The 16,121-nt window shown below is 43.2% G+C and overlaps 1 protein-coding gene across 1 annotated transcript; it reads left to right on the top strand.

Moving 5' to 3' along the window:
* Positions 1-10,290: 10,290 nt before the first annotated feature.
* Positions 10,291-13,248, top strand: neurod6b (neuronal differentiation 6b). The gene is made up of 2 exons (XM_062405092.1): positions 10,291-10,352; positions 10,655-13,248. The coding sequence occupies exon 2, from the start codon at positions 10,659-10,661 to the stop codon at positions 11,661-11,663; it is 1,005 nt and encodes a 334-aa protein (XP_062261076.1). The 5' UTR covers positions 10,291-10,352; positions 10,655-10,658; the 3' UTR covers positions 11,664-13,248.
* Positions 13,249-16,121: the final 2,873 nt, after the last annotated feature.

Here is a 16,121-nt window from a genome sequence, read left to right as displayed (position 1 = left end):
GATCATGTCTGCCTGTCTTCATTTCTACAGCATCACAGCTCACCTGCTCACATTAGAGGGGAACTTCACATACAGATCCATGCATTTGTCATGGGGAGAACGGCTCAGTGTGGGATAATAGTTGAATAATGTCTCCTGTGGCTTTTTAAAGCAGAAGAAAATAGCCAGTTTATATAGACTAAACATTTTAACACAAACTCAATTTGTAGTCGACAAAATGTCTGAAATGACAAACATCTTCATGGGCTCTTGTCTCAGGCCCCTGCTCCAACATGTGGATCTCAGCAACTACAAGGTCTTTATCAATAATTTTGGTGTAGGTCAGACTTTTATAAAAAATGCTGCTGAGGTGAAAGTATCAGTAAAGATAATACTGAGAAATTCAAGATAGAGCAGAATATTTATTTTCCACAAAGGATCAGGAAACATCACATTTTTCAATAGAAGAAAATAACTATTTGTAACTTATGCACTTATCTAAACAAGGTCATAAAGTGCAACCTCCATGGCATAAATGAATGAATAATGGTATTAAGCTAAATTTTAGGCACTAAATCTAACATGTTAAGGTCGAGATCTTAAAATTGAATAGAGAAACCCAACCGTTCCCACAGATGATGTCATCCAATGTCTCCCCTGAAGACAAGTTGGATAAAAGTGTGGTGATAATTTGTTATACCTCTATCTCTCTCTGTGTAGCTCTTGGTCACTGGACTTATTAAGCTGTCCATCCATGAAAAAAATCTCAAAATCACATCTCATTCGATTCAAAAACTTTCAAGATAAATATTTTGTGTAGATCAAAAATATCACATCTTTTAACCAGTATATTGTCAAACTAAATGTTGGGTTGACTGGTTAAGGCCCAAATAGTGATTTTTTTAAAGTTTGATGGTTCTTTTTCGATTTACAAAAAAATAAATCAGCACTTGAAGAGCACTAAAGTCATTTCTATAATAATAACCTGTATTGTAATTTTAAAATGAAGTAAAAGCTATATCCCATAGAATGTCTCATGCATTCATCCCTATCAAGTCCCACAGTCGTATATAATCCACTAGATGTCTCTGTTAGACTTCATTTTCCTCCGGAGCTGCGGCAGCATCACTCTGAGCCTCCGAGGCCCCTGAGCCACTAAAAGTGATCAATGGACTCGATGTTAACCATGTCACCGCACCCAAGACCGTCAGCGTACCGCTCTTTATCCGCCATATGAGCAACTCCACAAACATTAGACACACAACGCATTTGGATCTGGAGTAGCATGCATATTCATGGGGCAGGTTGATGGAGCTGGTGGAGGGATGTGTATGAGTTCTCAGCACCGCGCTGAGTGCCGGAGCAGAAGGCGAATGTTAATTCAATTATACGGCAGCTGTTCCTTGGTGCCCATGGCCACTGTGTTTGCACTAGAACAGAAATCTTGTATTAGGTCCCTCGCCATAAAAGACCATTGCCAGGCATGAGAATGGGGACTGCCTGTAACCAAAAGCCATCAACAGTATTTTAAAGGGCGTTTAATGCTTATTTTGGGGTTCGATTGAGGGATTTGATGCGACTGCAGAGTGAGATTTGTGTTTTCTTTTTTAATTGGCTCACTGTTGATTTACTGAGCTTTAGTTTCTGGCCATCACTCTGGTAAATAGTGGATCTGCTTGGAAGTCAAACGTGGAAATGAAGTTTCCTTTGCTGTATTGACTCCAGGCGAGTCTGCTCGGATCGGCACATATGTGTGTCCTGTGGTGGTTCCATCGTTTTGCCACGAAAGAATCTGATTTACAGACTCATAAACTCCAGCTCTTACTTTGTGCGACTCTTCTCCTGGTTATGAGTTTGTACATTAACACATGCATTCGGGGCCCAAGAAAAACAACATGTGCATATGCAGTTTGTCTGTGCAGTGTGTGTTGGTATTTGTGCTCCACCCCACCTCCTGTCCCAGGCTTGGGCTGAGCTCCAGTGCTACTTGATGAGGAAGAGGAGGAGGATGGTTGAGGAGGAGGAGGAGGACGAGGAGGTGGGAGTGATGGCATCCGCTGCCCTGTCCCTTCATTACCTGGCTCCCTGAGACTCACTCTGTGTAATTTAATCACATGGCCACTGGCGGGGACTGCTGCTCTGACGCTTCCTGGACCTGCTAATGAGTTTGCTTTTCCCTCATCAAAAGGAAAACAGCCACACCTGTGGGAGGAAACACTCAGCATCCATATTTATATGTATATTATATTTATATATGTATGTATACAATAGATTTTCCTGTTAACATGCAGACAAAGTGCAGAGGCCATGACGGCAGCAAAGCTAATAAAGTATAATGTATAAGTTTCTCAATCAATAGATTATTGTGTGAAATGTCTAATAATTGTCCGATATGTGGATAACAACAATTTCTTAAAGTCAACATTCACAAACCCAAGAGATTCAGTTTGTTGTCACACAAGAGAAAAAGCTGTCAAATCTCTCATTTAACATCTTGGAACAAGGGGAATCGTTTACTGTTTGTTTGGAAGATTAAATCAAACAGTGAATCTGTGGTTCACTAATTGATTCATATTTTTCGAGATCTAAAGCAAAGATCAAAATCGAGTCTGACGCTCTGACATTGTCGTGTGACTTACCTTCTGGGAACCCATCCTCTTAAGTTAACCAGAAGTGACAGCATGTTCTGCCACTTAATGCCACTTAACTACACACGTGCACATCATGCAGCGTGTAAAGTAGACATTACACATCAAGCTGTTTAATAAAAATGAAACCCCCGTCTATACTGGAAAGAGCACAGTGCTCCATTTAGAAGTGACTGATGGAGAGCCCAGAATCAAAGGCCCCTGTGGCACAAGCTGCTTGCGTGTCCGGGAATCGGCCCAACTCTTAAAGAGCCAAGCTTCCCTCATCTTGACTCGGGGCTGACCCCCGAACAGGAGGAAGCTTCTTCTGCTGGCAGCCAAGTGGTTCACTTCCTGGAAGCCTGTCAGGTGAGGAGTCGAGGCTGCCAACTGTAACCACCTCGGGGGGGCACGGGGGGCAGGGCAGACCCGCGTCCTGGCAGCGGCACTGTGACACTCAGCAGATGATGCGAGTCGCGCAGGGCGTCGAGCTCCCTGATGTGTCCACACACAGATCTGCTGTGGAAATGGAAATCTCCACTCAAGTATCGATTAATATTAAAATATTCTGACAAACAAATTGTGTTGGAGTTCATTTGGAATAAAGAGAGTGTGGAGGAACTGAGAATGTTTACTTCTTGTAGAGATTTTCTGTGATTTTATTTAGGACAAAATGTTTTTACAGCCAGAGTTACTAGTTGTTTTGCATATTTCGGTGCGATATTAAGATTAAGATGCATTTATTAATCCCAAACACATGCACAGACATGCAAAGGCACACTCATGCAGGTAGGGAAATTTAACCTCTGCTTTTGATCCATCTGGTGCAGGACACACAGAGCAGTGAGCAGCCATGTACGGCGCTCGGGGAGCAGATGTTGAGGGAGTATGGTGCCTTGCTCAGGGGCACTAGACAGGGTAGGGAGACTCTTGGATTTTTGGACAGATCAATCCAGGTTCGTCTTTTGTTGTCTCTCCGTGGAGTCGAACCAGAGACGAACCTGAGACCTTTTCTGCCACTAGACCACCGCCTTGGTATAGATATACATCTAGTATATTTAGATGTACTAGAATCTAAATATGCTTCAACAGTAGAAACCGGTTCTGCAGTAAAACTGATGATTATATAAGTATATTAAATATAGATGATTCACTGCATCAGCCACATTTTACATCAGAAATTCACCAGAAAGACAGAAATTGGCATAAAAATAACTTTCACCCACTCGTCCAACTTGAGAACTTTATTCACCAGTTCTCGTTTCCTTTGTGGTGTTGACTCTGTTCACGAGGTGCCGTTCATCCGTCTTCACTTTAAAACAACCACAAACCAATTAAACACTACGACGACATGTTGCTTGTTCTCGCTAAAACTGGTTAAACACAGATGGCGTGGTGTCATGGTGAGATATTTCCAACGTTAACAGTGGCGTTTCCTAGAGGGGAGAAGAAGACGCTGGAGCTGTGCTGAACGACCAGCACCAGATTTACTTCTTATCAATTCGGTTCATTTCATCTTTCATTTTGAGTTTACGTCAAAAATGTTTAACTGCTTCGACCACTAAACTTCTTACAGCTGCGATTTCAGTCAAACTGAAGAATTCATGAAGAAAAGAGAAACTGATTTCTGTCTTTAGTAAAAGGTATCAGGCCCATGTTATCACAGTGACACGCCCGTTTGCCTCTGACACGTTTGTTGTGTTTTCCTTGTCAATCTAGTTCAGCATTTTCCTGAAGTATCTGATCACGGGATTAAGGACTGGAAGCAGGAGGATATAGGGTTAGGTTTAGGTTAGGGTTAGGGTGAGGTGATGACGATAATATCCAGGGCCTGATCAACAGAGCCGCTTTAGTACACGGGCCATCCAAGGACCTCGGGTGGTGCTCCTAAGCTGATAATAATACAGTTACAACATGCTGAAAGTACAGATACATGGACCCTAATTAAAGAACTCTGTAATACAGTTAAACAGATCATAGCATTTGATTTAGGTTTAGGTTAGGGTTGGGTTAGGGTTAGGGTTAGGGTTAGGGTTGGGTTAGGGTTAGGGTTGGGTTAGGGTTAGGTTTAGGGTAAGGCAATTTGGATGGTTAATGGCAATGAGTGTCTTCACGAAGATAGAAGCACAAACGTGTGTGTCTGTGTGTGTGACCAACACTCACCTCTCATATTCGTCTCTCCCGCTGATATTTCCCGACGCGAACCAAACTTCAGCAGCATTTGTGGTTCACACTGAGGAAGACGCTTTGGATTTGACTGGGAAGTGGTTTGAAACACAGCAGGACAACAGGAAGTCGAGGACAGCTGATGATGGAATGGAGGAGAAAAGGAGTCTTACCAACACCCAGAGTGTCGATTAGGTGAGAAGAAAAAAAGACGCGGCGCCGTCAATCATCCCAGCTTCATGTTGGAAGGGAGGGAGGGGGGGGGGGGGGATCCTGAGCTGCCTTGAAAAAATGTGGTGGAAGTTGTCGAGTTGGTAAAATCACATGCAAGACACACAAAAAAAAAAACACTTTTAAACTACAACTACTTCATTACTTTTTTTTCCCGCTCACTCCGACCTCTTCCGAATTTTTTCCCAATGTGAATACGCTGTGTACATTGACGTGTCCTGTGTAGTCACTGCAGGTTAGTGCTGTCGGGGTTGATCATACATTCCATACACCACACGCACAGGAAACTGAAGACGTGGCTCTTACTTAAATATGATATCTGACACATTTTTATTTATCTTATCACTTTCGAGTCGAACAGATTGTCACAGCCACTTTGAACGCGCGCGAACAGATTGTGCTTTGAAAGAGACGCGGCTGCCTCCAGCAACGTCTCACGTCTGCATCCCATCTCTGTCTGAAAAACAAGCTCTAACATCTTTACATTATACATTTTCAAAAACATATCCATTATTCATACCCCCATATTTTAATACTATTAGCATTTCTGCGCCACCCACCTAAATACCTGTGTGTTTCTTATCACAGGAGCGGTGACTCTGTGTGTGTGTGTGTGTGTGTGTGTGTGTGTGTGTGAGGAGCTGGGTTGGGATTAGGAGAGCACTGCAGTCGTGGACCTCCTCGTGCAATTAAATTTGAGGTGTTGAATATCGGTGAACGCTTGAAAAACATTAGCACGAACCGGCATAAGAGAAACTTTGCTTTTACTTCCCAGTGGTGGGTTTGTGTTGACAGGCAACAAAGGCAACAACACACAAACACACACACACACACACACATGCTGCTCCACCTGTGTGGGTGGGAGGTGTGGCCACTCAGCAGCTGAGTGGGGCAGCATATGGAGTTTCTAATTGGGTAGAACATCACAGCTGGAGGACACTAGTCCAGGACCTGGCCTCTGGTAATCAGTCCCACAATGCTCAGCTCCCCTCGCCGCCGTGCTGCACGTGAGCCGTCTGTGGGCGAAGGCCGCCGGAAGCGTCCTCACGTCTCACCAAGCGACACCGGATAGAGACTGAAAGGGTTTCACAACATGTTTGAGTCCGGGTTTAATTTGAAGCAGCAACATGGATCCGATTGTTCTGTTTTACTAAATGATTCTGACCAGGAACAGGATCTTCCTGTTTAAGATAAACAAACTAGACAACTGTGTAAAATTCAACACAAATTCCATGTAGGGAAAGAGGCTTTCATGTTGTTGTAAGTGTAATAATAATTGAATATTATACTGTGACATATATTCAGAGTCTAACACTCACATGGGCCATTTTCATGTATTATGAGTATAACTATCTTACTGTATATATTGTTGTTCTATTGTGGTTTTTATATTGTTGTTTGTACAGTTCACCAACGACACCAAGGCAATTTCCTGTATGTGCAAATATACTTGGCAATAAAAATAATTCTGATTCTGATTCTGATTTACTTTGTGGTATTTAAGTACATTCCTCCTTATATACTTTTACTTATGTGACATCTGCAGTACTCAGCTTTTACCCATAATATATTACTATGAAAAAATTTGCGGTACATAAAGATGAGTTAAGAAAAACTGGGTTGGTAATTTTGTGTGTTTTGTATTTACTGTCGAGACGTGTGCTTTCATTCTTCCAGATCTCTAAAACAAAAAAGACACTCGGATGAAAGAGAAAGACTGAAGCCTGGTTTTTGGGCGGGAGTGCGAGCGAATTCACTGGAGGTGTCGAGAAAGAGCGAACTGCCAGAGACCCGGGAACGTTTCATCATAAACAAGACGATAAATCTGCAAACAGCAGGTTTATGGTGTGAGAGCAAGGATCTGACATTGTTTAACAGCCGCAACTGAGGTAGTCATCGGGGCATTAGCCATCAACAAGTACTCAAAGTGAAGCGCTCGCAGTTGTATCTGGAACCCGCCTGAACACTTCCTCATTTAGGATTTGTGTTTTCGTGTTCGGCTTATTTGTTTTGTGCGCCTCCGTGTAAAGCAATGCAAATACAAATAGGGGAGAGTTGTTAGATTGTTGAGAAAGTGGAAATTAACAGTTCGGTCCTCATTACAGAGTCAGTGTCAGGATAAAAAAAAAAATCTGCGCCTTCAAGTTTATTTTTGGAGTCTTCCGTTGCTTCGCGGGGTTTTAACTGAGGAACCTGAACTCCAGAGGTGAGTGGTGAATTTGGATCTTGGGGACCGACTCGTGTCATAGTCTGTCAGCGTCCCCTCCACCACCTCACCTCGCGCCCCTCACCCAGACACTGACTCCCTTTAAACGCTGACATCAATTGAGAAACGTTTGCAGCTCAGCGTGCGAATCGGCGGCGCCTTCATTTGCAGCTCCACACCACGCGGCGTGTCTATAAAAGCTGATAATGTGATAATTAAAGGAGCTGACAGGCAAGAAGTCAGCGAGACGCCTGATTTACCAACCCCGGCGATTTGTTAGAACCTCTCAGATTACAAGGCTTCCACCCGTCGAGTGAGCAACATAAAATATATTCTGGAATAACTAAGTAGCCTGGAATTGTTGTGGAGAGGAAAAAAAAACAAAAACAATAAAAAGTTGAGGCGTCTCGAAGGAGGAGACCGAGATTAAAACGAGTCCCGGAAACATCGGAGCATCCGATCCAGACCTGAAACAACGATCTCCTAGCAGACAAAAGATCACTGGCACCTCTCTCTCTCTCTCCCTCTCTCGCCCTTTCTCTCTTTTTCTCTCTCAACCACACCATGATTTATTACCTGAAAAGACAAGAGAACTAATTAGTGGAGTAATTAATTAATATAAATTTGCATATTTGCATTTGCAATTAGTGCAGTCAACTGATTAGTCTGAGATGGGGAGTTTGACTCATCGGATGCAAGTGTGTGTGTGTGTGTGTGTGTGTGTGTGTGTGTGTGTGTGTGTGTTTGTGTGTTTGTGGGTGCTCGACCAGAACCATCAGCAGACCAGCTGAGGCATTTTCTTTGGTGGGGGGGGGGGGCTGTAATGAAAGGACTGTTTTGTTTTTTTGTCTTTTTGTTATTTTGGGGTGTTCATGTACAGTAAGTGGTTGTCCACACAGACACACACACAAACACACACTATCTGTCTAACACACTCAGTGCTCACACACTCACCACTGTGTGCACACTGTCATTGTCTCTGGGTCACCTGCTACTTTACCTTCACATGGTCATTGACACTCTTAGGTGTAATGAAGGTGCTGAGACCGTCTGCACACCCCCCCCACACACACACACGCACACACACACACACACACACACACACACACACACACTGCTGATCGATGTCTTGTAATGTCCAATACAGAATGATAAGTCGCTTTAATTGATTCTCCTTGCAACAAGGTCATTCACAGGCGCACGTCTGTGTGTGTGTGTGCACTTGTGTGTGCGTTCCACATAACTGAGGAGGGCATATACCCATATCGAGTGCCAGCTGTGCCCCTGTGTGGATTTGGCAGCGTGCCACTGGGCCTTTTCCACCGGGTGTACTTAATATCTACGGTCCTGAGGTACCAACACTGTGCACACGCCCCTCTGGTATGCCCATCCTCTGCATGCAAAGCGCCTGGTGGAATTTCTTTTGGCCGATCGTATGTGGAGCTGAAACGATCAGTCCATGGATCGGGGACTTAACTGATGGTCAGGGTTAGATTTCAATGATTCACTGGTTTTCTCTGTTGGTTATTTCATTGTTAACTCAGTGAGATTGAGTTGTGGACGGTTTCTGATGCTGTCAACAAGGAAACTGTGGCAGACTTTTTTTAGAGACCAAATGATAAACATGGAATATGGTTCGTCGGATTACTCGATAATGAAATAATCATTAGATGTAATATAATAATATTCAAATCAGCCAGTTCGCACTATGTAATTGAGATTCCTACATTTTAGAAATGAGACGTTATTGTTCTATGTTCAGAAGCAACGACTGTAAAGTCAACGTTTGTCTTTGCTATAGGTAGTTTTTATTTATTTTTTCCATTAGAACAAACATGTTGCTTTAAAATAAACAGTAAATATCTTGTATAACTTCCCTTCAGGTCGACCCATAGGAAAGTGTTTTGGGATCTGCTCAAAATCATGAAACTGTTTGTTGACCATACACCTCTGTTTACAGTTCAGGGAGAGCTTTATTTTGTTAAGATAAGAGTTTAGTTAATATAATCATCACTGATCTCTTTAACAGACTTTTGCTGATTGAGTAATTTCTTGTGGAAGATGGTGAAAACGTAAATGACTATAAGGGATGTGCATGAAAATACATATTGTGTTTGATTGCCAAAAAAAAAGAACATTACAGTTTTGTAGTATACTGATGTTGAGCTTTTAGAAAGTGTCCCAACGTGCAGGACCTGAAACAGAACATGAGGGTTTACACTTGAAGAGAATTGCATTTCTTCCTGATTGAAATCCTCTATAGTCCTGACATGGCTTTTTATTCCCCTTATTTGCAGCTCCCCATTTATAATTGGTTTAATTTAATGTAATTTAATCAGGGGAGGTCTCTCGGTGTGAATTTCACATGTGCAGCCTTCACTAAGCTGCATGTGTATGAGATGTCAGGGTTAAAATTATTGAGACATATCATAGAACCATCTGGTTTATATGCAATGCAACACAACAGAAATCACCTATTTTCAAATTTAAACTTAAAACCTCTTTTCTGATTGTTTTTCATTAAATTTAAAATGAGTAATGAGTATTTATACTCATATATTATATATATTTATCATCTTCTTTTCCACTTCACTCCGTCTCGTTCACCTGTTGAGAGGTGCCTGGAAGAAGCAGCTCTCCTCCTGCGCATCCCTCCATTTTTTCCCAGATAAAAAGACATGAATTCATCTGTTCTCACATGCGGGGAGAAGAGGCTGGATAGTCGTTGTTATCCCTCTCCGGTCTGTGTTTCTGACGGTAAACGCGGGCCTCCCGGTGCCCATTACCGGAGCTGCCAGATGATCGGTAGCGGAATGGAGGTCCCGCGGGACGCTGAGCACGTGGTCTCGGCTGCCACAAGACGTCAGCGGCAGATGGCACGGGTACCCGCTGCTGGCATGAGTGTCATTCCTCAAAGAGAGAGAGAGAGAGAGGGGGAGAGGGAGGGAGAGAGAGAGAGAGAGAGAGGAGAGAGAGAGAGAGAGAGAGAGAGAGAGAGAGAGAGAGAGAGAGAGAGAGAGCGAGGGGTTGGGTGCTTATGTTTAAGCTTTTTCCTCTAATTTGTGGTTTGCATGAGAAGAAGAAGCTGCAGCGCAGATTCACAGGAGCTATTCGGGACCATGCAGGGCGCACGCTGACCAGAGGTGAGAACCATTTGCATCATATTGTTTCAATGCATGTGTGTAATGTTTTATATTTAGAGTTAAACACCCTTCAATTGTTTTGGAGAATAGTTTTATTCTGCACTTTGGTTGAGAACGAACCTCTGGTGGCATCACAGAATTGTAAGAAAAGTGCAGAGGCAGTGAAGTTCAGCGTCTTTACACTGTGACATTGGCCTTGGTTGGTTTCCTCTCACCATGTAATTCACTGACAACCTTCAGAAAGACAAGGGTGTGTGCTCTGTGTTTATAGTTTTTTGTTTTTTTTGCTCTGATCTCTGTAGGAATATGTTGACACTGCCAATCGAGGAACCTCATATGATGTGCGAGCCGCGGTTCGGGGCCAATTATCCCCGAGACAGTTTACCTGAGCGCCTGGAGCAGGAGCGCCAGCACAGCCTGGACAGGTCCAACTCCGCGATGAGGGAGGCCGAGGACGACCTCACCGACCGAGAGGATGACGAGAGGGAGGACGACGGGGACGAGGACGGGCTCCCTAAAAAGCGAGGCCCGCGGAAAAAGAAGGCCGGCAAGGAGCCGGGCGAAAGGGTCAAACACCGGCGCCATGAAGCCAACGCCCGAGAGCGCAGCAGGATGCACGGCTTGAACGACGCGCTGGAGAGCCTGCGTAAAGTTGTGCCGTGCTACTCCAAAACTCAGAAACTGTCCAAGATCGAGACGCTGAGACTGGCTAAAAATTACATCTGGGCCCTGTCAGAGACTCTGAGCGCAGGCAAGAGACCGGACCTCCTCGCCTTCGTACAGACTTTGTGCAAAGGATTATCTCAGCCCACGACCAACTTGGTGGCCGGTTGTTTGCAGCTGAACGCGAGGAACTTCCTCACGGACCACAACGGAGAGGTCATGTTCTCCAGCAGGTCGCCCTACGACGCCATGTACCCGTACCCCGGCACAGACGTGAACACGCCCCCGGGCCACAGCGGCGGCAGCTTGGACAGCAGCGCCAAAACGTTCCGGCACTACAGCTACAGCGGCGCGTACGAGCACTACTACGAGAACCCGTCCCCGGAGAGCGGGAGCCCGCGTTTCGACGGCCAGTTGAGCCCCCCGATGAACTTTAACGGGATTTTCTCCATGAAAAACGAGGAGCCGCCAGACTACAGCAAAAGCGGCCACTACGGCGTGCGCTACTGCGGTGCGCCAGGGCGCGCGGCTCTTGCGCCCAACTCCATGTACCGCGTCTCCCCAGAGGCCCGTTTTCCCTACGACCTGCACGTCCGCAGCCAGTCCTTCCAAGCACAAGGGGAAGTTAATGGCTCTTTCCACAATTAATCAATCAGCTGGACAAAGTTCAAGTTTCAGAAGCGATGCAATTTCCCCCGCGCAGATGTCGAGAGTGGAACGAACTGGACTCCTGGTGCACTGCGAAAAATGCCCATTTTAACGAGTCATTTTCATTTTAATGTTCAGTCTTGTATTTTTTTAAACATGGTAAAATCCAGCAAATTAGATGTGATGATTCCACTTGTTCTCAATTTGTGTCCAACTCAATGTGTGTCGGTACGAGGCAGAGGAAATACACACACAGGAATTCGAAGCAAACGAAGTAAAACGATCTAGATGCGATGGAAGTTCCTCGGATTCGTTTAAAAATGAAAAAAAGATCAAATGTGAAAGTGCCACATTTAAACGATCAAATCCACAACAACTCGAATGGAGAATCATTTGTTGAAGATGCAGGTTTACAGCCACAGTGGATCAACATATTTTGTAATTGTGTGTTAATGGCAGACCTGCAGATATTGACACGTTTAATTAAATAACTATGTAAAATAAAAATAACAGTAAATAAAACCACCGGGGAGGAAGAATCCAGAGGTTTTACTTCACCGCTGAAGTTTGCTGAGACATGATTGGACTTCAGAGACTCACTCTGTTAGCAATAAAGGTCAATTGAGCTATGCAAGGCAGCTAAATGCAATCTTTGCTTATAAAAAAATGATTTATGTCTATTTCCTCAAGGCGTTTCTCATCATCTAATATCTAATTAAAACGATGACAATTACACGACATTAATTACGGGGAGAAAAAGGAGACGTGCATGTGTTCAGGAGACCTGGATGGTGTCATGTGATGAATTGAAGTGGTGCGGTGGATGGGGGGGGAAAGGTAAAAAATATTAAATGCATTTGTATTTGGAGTAAATAGTGTGGTAACGAGGTGAATGTAAAATTATGATTATTGTATTTATTTATTTAAGCTTATTTATAACAAGTCCGTCAATTTGAATGTGGATAATATATTATAACAACAAAAAAATAAGATATTGTAAAATTCAACAGTGTGACCCTTTATGTGGATTTCCCATAACATTGAAAGTTTGTTTCATTGTATATTTCACTGCAGCTGAAAGTCGAGCATTGGAAGTGAAACGATTTTTGGTTTTATTATTATTTGTATTTTGTTTTGCGTGAGGTGAACACCATGTTTCACAAACTATTAGAATCTGATCAACATGCCTTAAAAAAAAGGAGATGACGACCACTGACCAATATGCAACTAAGTGAAAGTTTTTGGGATAGTTTGATGTGAACTTTTTACACTGAGGAGCGACTGTGATGCACTTCATGTCCTTCTGCACAATGTTGTGACTGTACTCACATAAACCCTGTTGATTTTGTAACTTTATCCGGATGACGATTGATTTCTGATTTATTTCATATATCTCTCTCACGCACACACACACGCACACACACGCGCGCAAGCTCGCACCTCACGCGCTCCTCTGGAAAACTCGTTATTGATCGAAATACTCATGAAGTAATTTGTTTATTGTTTTTTTGTGTGATTGTGCTTTTGTCGCAATAAAATGAGGCTGCTTCTCAGCTTTCTGTGGATAAGATCGACTGCAATTTAAAAAAAAGGAAAAATAATTTGTATGGAAAAAATAAATCAAAGTTAAATTCCGCGGGGATAATATAATTTATTTTTTTGTCTATTTATTAATTTATCCATCTATCAGAAATACATCGTGTAAAAGTCGTGAGGTATAGGAAGTAGTCTTTAAGAGACATGAGATGCATGGGGAGGACACGCTGTAATATGTGGAGGGTGTCAATCCATAGAAAGACATTTTAACAACATATAATAAAACAAAATAATCAAATTTATTTCTACAAGGATCCAAATGTCTTAACTTCACTTCAATTGTTCTTTTTTATTTTGTACAAACAGCCAATATGAAATTATAATGCAGTGTGAAAAATTAGCTGCACTCCTGCAGATTTTTTCTAAATCTCAAACAGGATTACCGGTAACGTGTGATTAGATCTCGGATGATCAGGTGGATGATTTGTGTGAGATGCCCACGAGGTGTTGGATGTGATCCAGAGAGCTCAGACAGTTGATCCCAGTCCTCCCAGTTCCAGAGAGAAGAGCTGCTCCCTGGAGATCTCTGGTTATTTGGAGGGAGAAACCCTCCCTGGCTCCAAAACACTTTGTTTCCTCAGTATTTCCAGACACTGACTGTGAGGAGAATGAGATTTAATGAAGGGTAAAATCACTTCTTTCCCTTTTTTACTCGTGCAATTTTCCGGGAATAGTGAGAGACTGTTTCACAGGAGCAGAACATTTGATAATTTCAGATATTAAAGTGCAAACTAATTAAGTTACTGTGGGAAATAACTACTTTACCTGTGTGTTTATATTTAATTTTTGTCGGCTTATGATCAAGTGCTGAAGGAACTGCTTTGGTCATTTTTTGTAACCACACACACAAACACACACACACACACATTTTGCATTTACTTCCAATCAGTGTGGATAGCCAAAACCCTATCTCTAACATCAACCTAAAACAAACACACACATACAAACACACTTGGATAGCATAACCAAAACCTTATCCCTAACCTTAACCTAAAACACACACACACACACACACACACACACACACATTTTGCATTTACTTCCAATCAGTGTGGATAGCCAAAACCTTATCTCTAACATTAACCGAACAAACACACACACAAACACACCCTAACCATAACCCTAACCCTAACCCAGACACTCTTGGATAGCCTAACCAAAACCTTATCCCTAACCTTAACCTAAAACAAACAGACACACACACACACACACACCCACAAACACACTTGGATAGCCTAACCAAAACCATATCCCTAACCTTAACCTAAAACACACTCACACACACACACACACACACACACGCACGCACCAACTTCACTTTTATCCCAGTAACTGAATCTCAAATTCATCATTTTAATTCTGCACTGGAGCAAATGTCTCAATGTCAAACTGTCCCACAGATCCCAGACCGAGACGTGCAGCCCCCTGTGACTTGTCAAAAGATGCAGACCCTCACTAATCTTCTCCAGATCCTGAAGTGAGAACCTTCTCCTGCACCTGAAGACGCTGACAACCTGTTTGTCATTTCAGGAGGTTTAAAAAGGGGCCTGGCCAGTGTGTGTCATTCATTTGGAAAAGCAGCCTCACCTTTACAACAATAACTAATGCGCTGATCACATTACACCTGACACCTCAGAAACCTAATATCTTCCACCAGGGGCCACAATTCATCCTCGTGTCTTTGCTGCAGCTGCATCCAGAGCAAACTCGTTTACTCAGCACCAGACATTTTTAAATATTGATTAATATTGTTTTGCCAACTAATGAGGTAAACGGAGATTTGGAGCTGTAAATCATCATTATCAAATCCTCTCCTTAATTAACTGAACACAAAAAGTCATTTCAGGGCTGTGACACTGTGATGTTAAATTATCCTCATCGTATCTGTTCTATTGGGTTTACAGAGGGAAATGCAATGAAGATCAAATCTTGGCAAAAACACGAATTAGACCAAGTTGAATTTTCTAGCATCAAAAAAGTGTCAGAAAGGAGAAAGTCGGAGTTTTCCTGATTGAAGCTTCTCGCAGGAAACATGGATCAGTTTTTATTCTGCACAGATCAAACAAAACCTTTTTTGTTGTTTTTATTATTTTTTTTTTAATTCGTCCATCTACACAACTGCTAATGATTCCAGACTCTGCTGGGACTTGTCTGCTGGTGATTTAGATCAGGAAATAAATGTTGCTTTCTGGTGATTTGTGTTTCCGGCAATCAAGACGAGGAATATTCAGCTGATCCAGGGGAAACCAGCCCATTCCCTCACTCATCCCTCTCTCCCTCGTTCCAATCGTAAACAACCAGGGGACCAGGTTGCTGGGGGTCCCTCCGGGGCTTTAAAGCACCTCTTTAGCCCCCCACCCCTCACTCCGACACCCCCTATTTGTCCCATTCACATGAGATTCTCACCTTGTCAGTCCCGCTGCCATCTCCCTCCTCGCTGTGAATATATGTGCGCACATGTGTGTTTCTGAGGGGTTCAAATCCCTCTCGGGGCCTCGCGTGAAGGCGAGGAGGGGGGGATGGGGGGCGGTTTCAAACCCACGGGGTCCACGGGGCGGCGCGCGGCAGTTTAGCACGGGGTCAAACGTGTACACGCACCCTTACATTCAGTCAGCTAATTAAAGGGATAGTTCACCCCAAAAATGAAAATTCACTCAGTATCTACTTACGCTATGATGATGGAGGTGGTGGGTGAAGTGTTTGAGTCCACGAATACACTGCTGGAGTTTCAGGGGTAAACGGCTCCGCAGCCAAATCCAATACAATTCATGTTAATGGTGACCACTTTTTAAAATGTAAAAAAACAACAGAAAATAAACACAACATCCCTCTGTACTGCTCCTGTGGTCTCAAGTGTCCATA

This window comes from Platichthys flesus, chromosome 14 (genome assembly GCF_949316205.1).
Source record: "Platichthys flesus chromosome 14, fPlaFle2.1, whole genome shotgun sequence".
Classification (NCBI taxonomy): Eukaryota; Metazoa; Chordata; class Actinopteri; order Pleuronectiformes; family Pleuronectidae; genus Platichthys; species Platichthys flesus.
The sequence above is the reverse complement of the archived record's forward strand: the minus strand, read 5'-3'. Positions and strand labels throughout refer to the sequence as shown.

Bases quoted from the DNA above. Each gene is read 5' to 3' on its own strand.
- neurod6b (XM_062405092.1), top strand. From the start codon at position 10,659: ATGTTGACACTGCCAATCGAGGAACCTCATATGATGTGCGAGCCGCGG.